Genomic DNA, 14,811 nt, shown 5'->3' with positions numbered 1-14,811 from the left:
TACCTATCCTGCACATCTTTGGGTTGTGGGGGTGAAACCCACGCAGACACGGGGAGAATGTGCAAACTCCACACGGACAGTGACCCACGGCCGGGATTCGAACCCGGGTCCTCAGCGCCGTAGGCAGCAATGCTAACCACTGTGCCACCATGCTGCCCTGCTACAGATTCTTATTCTGGGCAGAGGCAGATGGGCACAGGAGAAATTTGAAATGAAGTGAATAAAAAATGAAAATCGCTTATTGTCACAAGTAGGCTTCAATGAAGTTACTGTGAAAAGCCCCTAGTCACCACATTCCAGCGCCTGTTCGGGGAGGCTGGTCCGGGAAATTTGCACCCATTGAGTGAATGCAAAGTGCCGAACAGCAGCACAACAAAGCATCTGGAAAAAAAACTCTTCTGGAGAGCCAAACACAAAAGAAAAGCTGAGAGGAGGAGTATTGTGGCCGTCAGGTTTTCAAACTGTTGACTTACTGTTCTTGGCCAAGAAGTAATTTTACTTTTCACATAATCGAGATACCTCACATGTTGCTCATTTATCCCATACTGTGGGATATCATTTACAACATTTGTCGAGTCAGAGGTGACGGATACGTGCATGAATGAGAAGTGATTGTGTGCATTGTCGACACCACACACAGTGGTCCCAAAACGTACGCCTACTAGGCTGGGCAGAACCTGAAGCTAATATAAGAAAATAAAGCTGGTGAAATTAAAGTGACCTCAATATTTAAAGGACTTCACATTAGTTTTTTTTTCAGTTTTATATAATAGCAACTATGTCTGTGACAGGGATCATAGGAATTAACTCCATGCTCCTTCTCACAAAGATATCAGATTCTATGGTCATTCCATGTTTGCTTGTTTTAGAGCCATGCCAGTGAAATCTGGTAAAAAAAAAACTCATTTAAATTAACAACAATTTAGAAAAAAGTTTCAGTCAATTTGATTTAAATTAAACAAATTTCCTGCCATGTTTACCCTAAAATTCCATTTTTAATGTTCTGCTCTATGGGTCCTGATGGTTGACTGATGATTGGCACAATGAGCAATCACTGGAATTACACCATAAATGTGATAGTTAAAATAGCCACATTCATTAATAAGTGCTTCAAATTAAATCTAAATATGAGGGGCAGCACAGCGATTCGTAGTGCTGCCTCACAGCACCAGGGACCCAGGTTCAATTCCAATCTCGGGTCGCTGCCTGTGCAGAGTTTGCATGTTCTTCCTGTTTCTGCATGGGTTTGTGCCAGGTGCTCCGGTTTCCTCAATATGTGCAGGTTAGGCAGATTGGCCATTATAAATTACCCCTCAGTATTCAAAGATGTGCAGTTTAGATGGGGTTAGGGGGATAGGGCAGGAGAGTGGGCCTGGGAAGGGAGTCTTTCAGAGGGGTCGGTGCAGACTCAATGGGCCGAATTGCCTCCTTCTGCACTGCAGGAAATAAAAGTGAAAGAGACGACCAGCAAATTCTGACAGCCAATTTGAATTATATGGTGAGATCTGAGTATTTGCTCACAATTCCCACCTGGGTCCTCTCCTACCAGGGAGACTGTTTGACTGGAGGAAGGAAGACCAGGCTTGAATAATAAGGATGAATAAATATTCTGCTTCACAGCCTTTGGGGATGAGGAACTATTGATGCAGAACCAGTCCTCGAGAGATGAAAGGGCAAATTTAATAAACCCATGTCTGTATGCTCTGGAAGCTGGTCCTGAGAAAGATGATGAGTGGGCTATCTCCCTGGAACAGTTTTTTGCTCAATTGCGTGGATTGTTGGGCCACTTAGCAGTGCGTTAGTCCAAGACAGAGTGTAAGTCTGGAGTCCCATATAGATCAGATAGGTTTGCCATTCCTGAATCGCATATCTGAGCTACCACGGGGATACTAAAGCGTGACAGGTTTCAGCGTGATTTTGCATCATGTTAATTCACACTTTATCACACCTATGTCAACTTAATTTCATGATAGAATTTGAGCTCACAACCCAGGATCAGTACACATATGTAAATTGCTTGCAATGGTACTGAAGAAGGAGCCTGGAGGAAGATGGTCATGATTAAGCATCACCTCCAGACTCACAACCCAAAGAATGGCATTGCTGTCATAATTCAGAGCCCATGACTTGGAATCTTACATTCTGAAAGTTTTTTTCTTTATTTCAAGGAAAGCCTGGCATCACTTATCAAGAAAACAACACCATCGATTCAGGTGAGGTTGACCTGGGTCGATGGACGATACAAGAGGTGCCTCCTGGGGTCTTCTGGAGATCTCAACTTTTTATTGATCAGCCCCAGTTCCTAAAGTTCAACATATCCCTTCCGAAGGATGCATTGATTGGAGTATATGGCAGGAAAGGACTCCCTCCTTCTCACACTCAGGTATGGCTCATAACACCTGCATTTAGCAGTGATTCCTTCTGTCTTGAACATGTCTGGGAGTTATTGCCTATCAACTGAACAGTTAACCGACTGGAGTTCACAGGCTGGATAAACTATTTGACGTATTTGTTCCTAACCTCAATCTTTTACGCTGTTTTTCCTCAGCAAGGTCCTCAATTTAACTATTTTATGATGCTATTGATGTTTGTGCGGAACAGAGCTATACCCAAGATATAGATTAACTAACCATCATACGCACGTGAGAAATAGGAGCTGCAGTGGGCTAGTTTGCCTCTCAGGCCTGCTCCACCATTCAATAAGGTGGTCTGATCAATGACCTTTTTACTTCCATGGCACCCAATAACTGCTCAAACCATCTACCTCTGCCCCAATATAATTCTCCTTTCTCCGTAACTCTTGCGTAAGTTCTCCATCCCCCACAGTTAATGAACAATGCAGACTTTGGATACTGAAGGATGCAACTCAGTCCAACCAGCCTATCCCTGCTTCTTGCGAACCAAAAACAATCTAATTACCTTGATCCCCCTGTTAGTCCTGATTCTTCCTCGACTTCAAATATTTATCCAATTTTCCCTCAAAGAAATATGATGGGTGCTCCCTGAACAACCCACTCCCTAAACCGAGCCAATCTTCTTTCCTGACTCATGTAAGCAAAACCCCTCATGGTTTTAAAGGCAGCCTTGATTAAATAGCCAACCTCCACTCCATTGGCAATAATGCTCTTGTCGCTTCTCAAAACAATGGGCGGGGTTCTCTGCCCTCCCAACCGCGTGTTTCTCGGGGGTGGGAGGCGGCACGGTGTTCGCTGGGGGGGGTTCTCTGCTCCCGCCTCTGTAATTTTATATTCGCCTGCTGCCTTTTTGAAGCCTTTACACATTTTCAGCTACCATATACCATTCTGTCTCAACATGCTGTCTGAAAACACGGAGTGGGGAGGGGAGAAATGGAAATATGAATATCACCTGCTGACTTCATCACAATGGACCCGATCTCTGTTCCCTCAATCCCATTTCATTTTCACGCATTTCTTCCACCAATCCCTCTCCACTTCCAATGTCATTGAAAGAATATTTGTCACGCATGCTGATCTGATAATAACCTCAACTCTGCAACCTGCCTACACCCCGATGACCAATCACCCCCTCCATGCTTATCAAAATCTACCCACCTCTGACTTAAAAACATTCAGATGCTGCTTCCACTATCTTTTCTGGAAGAGGTTTCCAAAGACCCAGACCCCTCTGAGAGAAAAACAATTACCTCATCTCCGTGTCAAATGGGCAACCCCTTATTTTTAACCAGTGACCCCAGTTCTAGATTTTCCCACAAGAGGAAACATCCTCTTCACATCCACCGTGTCAAGACTGCTCAGAATCTTATATGTTTCAATCAAGTAGTCTCTTACTCCTAAGGCGGCACGTGGCGCAGTGGTTAGCACTGGGACTACAGCGCTGAGGATCCGGGTTTGAATCCCGGCCCTGGGTCACTGTCCGTGCGCAGTTTTCACATTCTCCCCATGTCTGCGTGGGTTTCACCCCCACAACCCAGGTTAGGTGGATTGGCCACGCTAAATTGCCCCTTAATTGGAGAAAAATAAATAATAATCATAACTGAGTACTCAAATGTAAAAAGAAAAGTAGTCTCTTACTCCTAAACTGCAGCAGATACAAGCCAAGCCTTTCCTCATAAAACAACCCACCAAGTCCAGGCGGTATTCTGGTAAATTATGCCTGGCCTGCATTGTGAAAACCACTGCTAAATGGCACTATAGTGGGACGAGGTCGTTCAATCCTGCGCCTTGTGGCCATACTCAAGTGAGACTAACTACTTACTCCAATATGCAAATCTGGATCATGCGCATTGAGGATGAGATCCAGATTGCAACGCCTTGCGCGATTTAATGGCCTAATCGCGACCCAGGTCAGATGTGGCAAGGCCGGTAGATTGCGGCCGTGATCTCAGTTAGTGCCCTGTACACCTGAAGCATATTCTCTCTACGTTTTTATTCAAGTCCCCTCACAATAAATGCTAATGTTCTTTCCTAATTACTTGCTGTACCTGCATGCTAGCCTTTTGTGATTCATGCACAAGGACATCCAGATCCCTCAGTACCTCAGAGTCCGACAATCTCTCACCATTTGGGTAATATGCCTTTTTTTTAATTCTTCCTGCCAAAATAGACAAATGCCCCTCACCCCATCACTGTGGTAGCATTGCAGCTTAAGCAAAGTATAATATTTGTCAGTTCTTCACTTTGTTTATTGATGCTCAGTGAAATGCCGGCAAATGAAGTTCCCTGGGAAGTCTGCTTAACATTTTTCTCTCCCTGCCAGTCATTGCCAATGAAGAAGGGGGCTGCGGTTTATTCTTTACTGATTGGTATTCACACTTTCTTTATTTAGAAGCAGATCTGTTTGTTTTCAATTCTCCAGATTTTATTTGCAATTCACATAAATTGACAATTCACATAAATTGACCATGCCAAACTCATTGAAAGGCTCCACCTTGTTCAGTATATTATTGTGCAGTCTCTTTAAAAAATAAACTGCTTTGGATTCTGCAACGTACTAGTTTCACAGACTATAAACCCCAGAGGATTGCGAGAGTGGCTCTGCTTCACCTTGGCATAGTAATAAAAGATCACTTTCTTGGCTTCTTAGATCTGTGTAACAAGAAATTGCTCAACATTCTTCTCATTTTATAAATCAGCATTGCAGTTGAATCTTGGTAAATACATAATGAATTGACAAGGTTTCATCGTTGCGTCAGGATTATACAGAGCAGAACATACTTATTTTTTAAAAATAGCCTGCTTCTGCATCTGTTTTGAATTGCAATTCCAAGATCAATGCTTTATTAACACCTGAAAGATATTTAAGAACTCTAATGGGGTGTCAGGTCTACGTCAGAATATAAATTGCTTGTTTCATGTGCAAAAAGATGGTCAAATTGCTTTGCTTCCCATTTCTTCCAGTCAAACATGAGGATCTGCACCCAGTTCTGCTGGTCTCTGCAACCTTCCCCATTGCTGCCACACCCTGAGTTCCTCATCCTGTTGCTGTCAGACCTCAGTTTCCCCAGCAACAAGGCTGCCACACTCCCATGTGCTGTGCCAGCCCCAGGTTCCCCTACCTGTAAAGAGAGCCAAACTTGAGGAATTTTCCTCCTGCTGTTTTAGCCCTACATTGCACATCTATACCCAAGGTGACCAGTGCTCTGCTGCAGAGTTGTCAAACACCAAGGACCCCTCCGCTCCAATGCTGTCAAGGCAACAGGGACAAGTCCTCAGTGTTATCAAACCCCAGAACCCAACCCCTGTGATGTCAGGCCCTGCAAACCCTCCTCATGGTTGGTCAAGACTCCAGAATATGGGTTACTGCTTCAGTTCAATAAAACCACAGGATTCCACCCCTCAACAGCCCCTTCAGCATCAGCATTCTGCCAAACCAGACCATCTCCAGTGCTGAACCCCTCAATCCATCACCTCCATATAGATGCTGAAAAACATATGCCGACCTTCAACTTGGATACCAAGTGTGTACCTGCCAATCCTTTCAGTGGCCCCATGTGTTACATTCAAAAATTGGAATACACTATTCATACTTTCAAGAAAACGCAACTCTCTTTTCACGTAAGATTGCATGAAGCTTTGTTAAATAAATTATGTCAATGTAGATGCTAAAGAAGGCTGATATAAGAAATATCAACAGCTGCCTGAAACTACTGCACCAATGCTTTCTGAAAATGTTAATTTGAACGTAGCTAGCAGATCAATAGCTCCCTTTGTTCAGAGTAAAAGGGACAATACAAACTATTCAGAACTTAACCTCAATTCTTAATGAGAATCCATGCTGACCACTTGTACCACACGGTATAATGTTATCTGCTTTTATCAGTCCTAGTTCCATACATTCCTCAATTATATAAAGGTCACATTTGCCACATGTACCGTCTTGCAGTTTATTTCGCTAATTTGCTTGTCCATCATGTTCACCTAATAAAGACGCACTTGTGTGCGCCCTTTTCAATACCTCAGCTTGCCATATTGCCACAAGCACACAATATTATTGGAAGCAACAATGCAAAAACCTTCAGAAGATTTGCTCAAATAATGCACAATCTTTTAAAATGATCTTCTTGTCAACATTTTCCACTTCTTCCTCAGAGCAATGGCACCTGTAGGGTTATGGATCCACACCACGAACTTGCCTGTGGGTCGATATTTTGTCTTTGAGCTTATCTAATGAATATTAAATGTGCAGATTGTGTCCTGCAACTTTGTTGCAAGAAGGAAGAGAAGGTTAAACTAGATAACCAGTAAATTAACTGTAGACCAGTTAGTCGAACGTCAGCTGTTGCCAAACATTTAGAACCAATAATTTATTTATTTAAAAAAATAAATTTAGTGTAGCCAATTCATTTTTCCAATTAAGGGGCAATTTAGCGTGGCCAATTCACCTAGCCTGCACATCTTTGGGTTGTGGGGGGCAAAACCCACGCAAACACAGGGAGAATGTGCGAGAACCAATAATTGGAGATAACTGAGCGTTTAGAAATGGATAGATTATGTGGGAAAGACAGAACAAACTGGATCTTATTTCTTTAGAAATGGGAAGGTAAGCATGCGACATATTGAATGAATGTTTTTTAAATGAGGAAGAGATTCGGCCATGTGGAAGACGGCCTGGAATCCTCCGATCTCATCTGAAGAAAATAAATACAATGCAGCGTTCATCAGGAAAGTTTATTGGAACACAGGTTTAGAACTACGTTTCTACTGAGAGAGTGTGTCAAAGCTGGGTGTCATGCATTTAAGACAGTCACTACTAAATCCATGAAGGAAATTGGCTAACTTCTTTACCCAGAGAGTGGTTTGAATGTGGAACCTTCCATGACATGGAGTCATTGAGGGAAATAGGTATGGATGCATTTACAGGACAGCTTCATGAATACATTAGGGAGAAAGCCATAGAGTGATAGGATTAGCAGACTAGATTATATACACCAGCATAGACAACTTGCCTAAATAGGCTGCTGTAAATGCTATGTAATTTGGTGGAATCAAGAACAACCAGAACATAAATCATAGAAAATAGTAGCAGGAGTAGGCCCTTTAAGCCTGCTCCTCCATTTGTTATGATCATGGTTGATCATCCAACACAGTAACCTGTTCCCTCTTTCCCCACCATATCCTTTGATCCCTTTAGCCCCAAGAGCTATAGCAAAATCCTTTTTTTTAAATTTCAAGTACCCAATCTTTTTTTTCCAATTAAGGGGCAATTTAGCGTGGCCAATTCAACTACCCTGCACATCTTTGGGTTGTGGGGGGTGAGGCCCACACAGACATGGGGAGAATGTGCAATCTCCACACAGACAGTGAGCCGGGATCAAACCCAGGTCGTCAGCACCATGAGGTAGCAGTACCAACCACTGCGCCACTGCTGCCCCTATATCAAACCCCTTCTTGAAAAACCATGTTTTGGCCTCAACTACCTTCTGTGGTAGTGTATTCCACAGGCTCACCACTCCCTGGGTGAAGGAATTTCTTCACATCTCAGTCCTAAATAGTTCATCACATATGCCTAGCCTGTGACTCCTGGTTCTAGACACCCCCCATCGGGAACATCTTTCCTGCATCCACCCTATCCAGTCCTGTTGGAACCTTATAGGTTTTTATGAGATCCACCCTCATTCTTCTGACCTCCTGCAAATGTAGTCCTAACCGATTCAATCTCTCCTCTTAGTCCGTCTTGACACCCCAGGAATCACTCTGGTAAACCTTCACTGCACTCCCTGAAGAGCAAGTTCATCCTTCCTCAGAAAAGGAAACCAGATCTGCACACAATATTCCAGGTATGGCCTCACCAAGGCCCTGTATAATTGCAGCAAGACATCCCTGCTCCTGTACTCGCATTGTGTCGCAATGAAGGGCAGCATACAATTTGCCTTCTTTACTGCCCGCTGCTCCTTCAGTAACTGGTATACGAGGACACGCATGTCTCATTGCACATTCTCCTCCCTTAATTTCTTGCCATTCAGAAAACAATCCGCCTTCCATTTTTGTGACCAAAGTGGATAACCTCACCTTTATCCACATTGTACTCACACTGAAGCATCTCTGTATCCTCGTCACAGCTCACCCTCCCACCCAGTTCTGTGTCATCTGCAAGTTTGGAGAAATTACAGTTAGTTCCCTCATCTAAATCATTAATATATATTGTGAATAGCTGGGGTCCTATCATAGAATTAACAGTGCAGAAAGAGGCCATTCGGCCCATTGAGTCTGAACCAGCCCTTGGAAAGAGCACCCTATTTAAGCCCACACCTCCACCCTATCCTTGTAACCCAGTAACCCCACTTAACCTTTTTTGGACACTAACGGCAATTTAGCATGGCCAATCCACCGAACCTGCACATCCTTGGGCTGTGGGAGGAAACCGGAGCACCCAGAGGAAACCCACGCAGACACGGGAAGAACGTGCAGACTCCGCACAGACAGTGGCCCAAGCCGGGAATCGAACCTGGGACCCTTGATGTGTGAAGCAACAGTGCTAATGACTGTGCTACCGTGCCACCCTACCTCTGCTACCGTGCTGCCCTAGCATGGGATGAGTCCTAGCACCCGTCCCTGCAGTAGCTCATTGCCACTTGGAAAAAGACCCATTTATTCCTACTCTTTGTTTCCTGTCTACCAACCAGTTTTCTATCCATCTCAAGACACTACACCAAACCCCATGCGCTTTATTTTTACACAGCTTTGTTAACGGCATATGAGTGGCCACATTAATGGAGATTTTTGAAAACATAGAACATACAGTGCAGAAGGAGGCCATTCGGCCCATCGAGTCTGCACCGACCCACTTAAGCCCTCACTTCCACCCTATCCCCGTAACCCAATAACCCCTCCTAATCTTTTTGGTCACTAAGGGCAATTTATCATGGCCAATCCACCTAACCTGCACATCTTTGGACTGCCGGAGGAAACCGGAGCACCCGGAGGAAACCCACGTAGACACGGGGAGAACATGCAGACTCCGCACAGACAGTGACCCAGCAGAGAATCAAAACTGGGATCCTGGCGCTGTGAGGCCACTGTGCTATCCACTTGTGCTACCGTGCTGAAAAGCGGACAAATTAAATAGATTTAATTTTAAAAAGCAGTCAGTGTAATGGATATATTTTTGTAAAATAAATTTAGAGTACTCAATTCATTTTTTCCAATTAAGGCAATTTTAGCCTGACCAATCCACCTACCCGGCATATCTTTGGGTTGTGGGGGCGAAACCCACACAAACACAGGGAGAATTTGCAAACTCCACATGGACAGAGACCCAGAGCCAGGATCGAACCTGGGACCTCGGCGCCGTGAGGCAGCAGTGCTAACCACTGCGCCACCGTGCTGCCCTGTCATTTTTAAGCCTGTTCAGCAAGGTGACTCATGAGGGTGTCTTAGAAAAATTCAAGTCCACCGTTTTGGAAGACAAACGGTCACGAATCTAAATAAATTGTTAAATGGGGCGAGAGCTCAGGGTTTTGGCCAGTTTAGAAAGCAGATGGAAATAGATGAAAGCATATTCAACATGCACAATTATCTGTTGCTTTGAGAGATATCTCGATCTGAAATATGTGTTTGGATGAAAAATCCTAGTCAAGAGTGAAAGAACAAATTTATTTATCGAAAACCTGCCAGCAAGCACTGATCAGCCTGGGGTAGCTGGAGGAAAGGAACGATTATGGTACTTTGAATCGAATCCACCAAACTCTGACTGTGCTGTGTCACTGATAGTCATGTGGCGTTCTGTCTCCTTCATGCATCTTTAATGCATGTGCAGGCCCAGGGTTCCAATTATATATTATACTAGAAAAGCTGTGTTGCTGAAACTCTGATTTATTAATATTTTTCTAGTTGTTGTTGCTCTTGCTTTCTGAATAATACTTTGCATGGATCCACATGCACCCACCAGCAATTCACAATGGAAATAAAAAATTGAACGGTCTTGTATTGACATGAGGTCAAGAATTGAATCTTAACCATGAACACAAAAGTTTACAGTCTTTCTATTAAAAATACATTCTTGCATATGTTTGCAACAGCAAGATTAGGCATTTAGGACGTTGTCATGAATCAGCTGGCCAAAATGTGTTTCTCATGCTCCACCACACCCCCCTGCTAATTTTCAATTCCTGGTCCACCATTTCTTAGCCACAAAACAAAACACCCAAATTTCCAGAGTAGTAAAATGTGCTTGGTTTGTCCTAAAAGGTTTGTTGATGATAAAGAACTCTCAATGATAAAGTTTCTATAATGTCCACTGGAAATGAAGTGAGGTTTGTTTATTTTGGGTGGAGCCTTGGGGAAGAGATAGGGATGTCAGATGCCAGCTAAATGTTTGGTGAGATCCCTGCATTACCCCTTTTTCTTGTGCCGCTCAGGCACTTTACAGGTCAGCACCGAGCCTTCCCCCGAGACCATGGACCCTAGGAGCAGAAGCCCTGCCTATCGGCAGCGCTTTGCTGTACCTGGCAACACCACTCAAGAGACAGTGGCCACTGTTGTTACTACACCCACCTCAGTCCTCAGATCAAGTGGGAGCCAGGCACAGGTGATGATGGGGGTGTGGGGAGAGAGGGGGATCAGCCTCAAGAGCAGGGGGATGGCTTTGAGCAACGCTCCCTTCCCAATACTGGGTCCTGTCACTAGTTATTAACCATAAGACCATAAGATATAGGAGCAGAATTAGGCCACTCGGCTCATCGAGTCTGCTCCGCCATTCAATCATGGCTGATATTTTTCTCTTCCCCATTCTCCTGCCTTCTCCCCATAACCCCTGATCTCCTTCTTAATCAAGAACCTATCTATCTCTGTTTTAAAGACACTCAGTGATATGGCCTCCAGAGCCTTCTGCGGCAAAGAGTTTCACATATTCACCACCCTCTGGCTGAAGAAATTCTTCCTCATCACTGTTTTAAAGGATGGTCCCTTTAGTCTGCGATTGTGTCCTCTGCTTCTAGTTTTTCGTACAAGTGGAAACATCCTCTCCACGTTACTTTGAATGAGAGAATTCTCCCAGGAGTCCTCAAAAAAGTACATCTCGATTCACAGATGCCCCCCCCCCCCCCCCCCATGTCCAAACCACTATCTCCATCTTGCCCCCCACCCCGAATTTTGCCCCAGGTTTAGTATGAGCCATGGTGGGATGAGGTCCTTAAGCGGCCATTAATTGACATTTAAGGGCCTCAACTGACAATGGCGTAGGAAGACCATGGCCTCCCTGCCACTGACCCAAGTAGGATGGAGGCAGGAGGTTGACACGGTCTCCCTACTTGCCCCCCCCCACCCCCACACGATTAAATGCCTCCCTCCCGGCCAACAAACCTACCATGGGGGAGGGCGCAGGATTCCACCCATTGTCTGCAGCTGACCAGCAGCATGTTGATGATACCCAGTCTCTCAAAATAGCATCGATCTCACACTGGCCCCAACAGGCTGGTGGAGGGATGTTCTAGGGACCTCGTGCCTGTTTATAGACATTGCTTGAAATTTATTGCCCCCAACGTGTACCCAGACTCAACCCTTGCGTTCTCCCCAGCCTCATCCTGCTGTGGTTGGGGCAGAAGCTGTTTTGATACAACACGGTAGGAACTGCCAGGGGCAGTTTGTTGTGACACAGTAACAGCCGCAGTTGCAGCCACGGAATGGAATGCATGTCAGGAGTCATTCTGCAGTTATTGACAGAACTAGCTCGCGGCTGAGCTCAGTAAACTAAATGTCCAGGAAAAGGTTTCCTACTTCTTTCAGAAGAAATCAATCTATATTGGAGGAAATTTTCATCTCTTTGCACTCACAGTAATCTGACAAGCAGGATCATCAGCCCAGTTTAGAGCAAACTCATTCCATTCAAATCCAATTATTGGCATGACAATTTACTCCTTTTTTCCTTCGCCTTAGAGTGGGAATTTACTCCATAATTAGTGTGAGAATGAAATGAAATTCGCTTATTATCACAAATAGGCTTCAAATGAAGTTACTGTGAAAAGCCCCTAGTCGCCACATTTCGGCACCTGTTCGGGGAGGCTGGTACGGGAATTGAACCATGCTGCTGGCCTGCCTTGTTCTGCTTTATGATTAAGCCTTTTTTTTTAACTCAGTCCCCTTCAGATATTTGAATGCACCAACTGTAAAGCAGAGATTGTTGAAATAATATCCCATCATTGCAAAATGGCAGACTAATTTTTGGGTAGGTGCACATCCTAAGTATTGCTCAGCCATTTGGATATGGAATTTCCTTTTGTAAAATGTTTTTATATCTAAAGCTTCTGGGGCGGCATGATGGTGCAGTGGTTAGCACTGCTGCCTCATAGCGCTGAGGACCCCGATTAGATCTCGGCACCTGCTCACTGCCGTGTGGAGTTTGCACATTCTCCCCGTGTCTGTGTGGGTCTTACCCCACCATCCAAAGATGTGCAGGATAGATGGATTGGCCACGCTAAATTATCACTTAATTCGAAAAGAAAAGAATTGGGCACTTTTAAGTTTTTAAAAAAAATCTATTTCTGGAAGGATTTGGATTCTATACTGAAGCCCAGAGTAAGAAAATTCTTGTGGAAGAATTACCATATTGGCACAAAGTACAATCACTAATTTAGAATGTAAATGAACAAAGTTTATTGGACAATAGGATTGATATTTAACATTCCATTAGTCGAGACATGGTATGATGCAGTAGTTCACCACATGTCGGTCTGCCTTTCCCGTGGATCCTGGAACTGCAGGGAGTTTCATGGCATTTGCTCAAATGGTAGAGTGCTCACTTAACATGTTAGAAGTAGTGGGATCGATGCCCCATTCTCCACTTTGATTTGCTTTAAAAAATGCAAACTTCCTTCCAAAAGTCCTTTTTACAATCTCCTGTTGCTTTCCCACTGAGATAGGTGATGCTGGGAAGAAAACCGTCAAGGATGTAAGATGTACATTTGTGATGCCAAGGCATACAAGGTTATGGGCCAAGTGCTGGATGGGTTTAGAATACTTAGGCGGTTGTTTTTGACTGGCTCAGACGTAATGTACTGAAGAGCCTTTTTTGTGCTGTAGATGTCTATGACTTCATCTTCTCTTAGTTCCTTAAATCTGGCCTCTTAGTCAACTCAATTCTAACATACATACATATTCCTTTGCAGATTTAAGACTTCAACTCTAGTGGATTCTTCTCCAGTCCACAACTTCCCAGTCTACTCTTCCCAGCCTACTTCAATTGTTGAAACTTGCAGTCCGCCTTAACTGCTGAAGCTACACGCTTCACAGTTGCATGCTGAGTGCTCTATCTCTCTCTACCTCTCTCTCCACCTCTGTCTCTCTCTCTCTTTCTGGATGTGGTTTTCCCATTGCATTGCGCCCGGTGCCAATCCCATTAAGCCGGAGTGCATCATGGTAGAGACCTAACGCGGTCTTTTGAGACACCTGACCCATTGTATCTGGAGCGATCAGGATCACGCCCTCCCTCGAGTTCAACCCGGCACGCCCTAACTGCATACACCAAAATTCACTAATCATCTGAACAAAACACACAAATAAGACTTTCCATCAGTAAGCTTTTGTACAGTACAATTTGATAATGTAAGTCTTATTTATTACTCAAATGTGCCTGTGAGGTGAAGTCTTATACTTTGATCATATTGAAACTGAAGTGACTATTATTAAGTAAGCAATATTTTTTGAGACACTTTCTGTGCTAAATAAGCTGGCCTCAATTCAAGCGGGGTTTCCCCAGTCTGACCGATTAGTGACCCCTGCTGAAGAGGGTGTGCCTTGCAGATGATGATCGAGGATTGGAGCTGCAATCCACAGTCTGTCACTATCAAGGCTATTTGCAGATTGGGTGCTGGAGCGCATGCAGGACCTCAACAAAGGTCATGTCCTTCAGTGCACAAAGTGGAGGAGGAATTTCAGAGAAAAAGTAGCCAGGCACTTGTAGCATCAGTTGTACCTCGACACATGTTAATCCTCAAATGGACTAATCTCTTTTTGAAAACAGTTGATATGCATGACTTGACATGCTTGATAGCAAGTCTTTCTCTTCTGTCGCGTCATGCCTGTTTTCTGTATGCTAAGTCTGCAGTGATTCCAATCCCTGAGGCGTGGCTAATCAAAGCTCGGTGTGAAATGTTTGCCCATATTTTTTGTTCTGATCTTATTTAGAGCTTAAGAGCCCTTTGTATGTGTTTAATCTTTTCTTTCATTTTCACCGGACGCTTAGTATATTGAAGGCCTCAGTTTTAATTCCAATGAAAGAGAAATTCTATTTAAAATTGGTATCATAAAGGACTACATTTGGAAATGAGAAGAAATGAAATAGCCTCTACTTTAGGAGCTATTGAAAATATTAATTATGTCTTTGATGTGTAAAAAT

At 44.0% G+C, this 14,811-nt stretch overlaps 1 protein-coding gene across 25 annotated transcripts in view; it reads left to right on the top strand.

Moving 5' to 3' along the window:
• tenm3 (teneurin transmembrane protein 3) overlaps window positions 1–14,811 on the top strand; it is a 4,148,867-nt gene that overhangs the window by 3,918,409 nt on the left and 215,647 nt on the right. For all 25 annotated transcript variants that reach the window (XM_038805737.1, XM_038805738.1, XM_038805732.1 and 22 more), the window contains one exon: window positions 2,169–2,383. In XM_038805737.1, the coding sequence (XP_038661665.1) occupies window positions 2,169–2,383 (215 nt within the window). The remainder of the gene's footprint in view (window positions 1–2,168; window positions 2,384–14,811) is intronic.

The sequence above is a fragment of the Scyliorhinus canicula genome, chromosome 8 (assembly GCF_902713615.1).
Source record: "Scyliorhinus canicula chromosome 8, sScyCan1.1, whole genome shotgun sequence".
Taxonomy (NCBI): Eukaryota; Metazoa; Chordata; class Chondrichthyes; order Carcharhiniformes; family Scyliorhinidae; genus Scyliorhinus; species Scyliorhinus canicula.
Note: the sequence above shows the minus strand (reverse complement) of the source record. Positions and strands in the feature narration are given on the sequence as shown.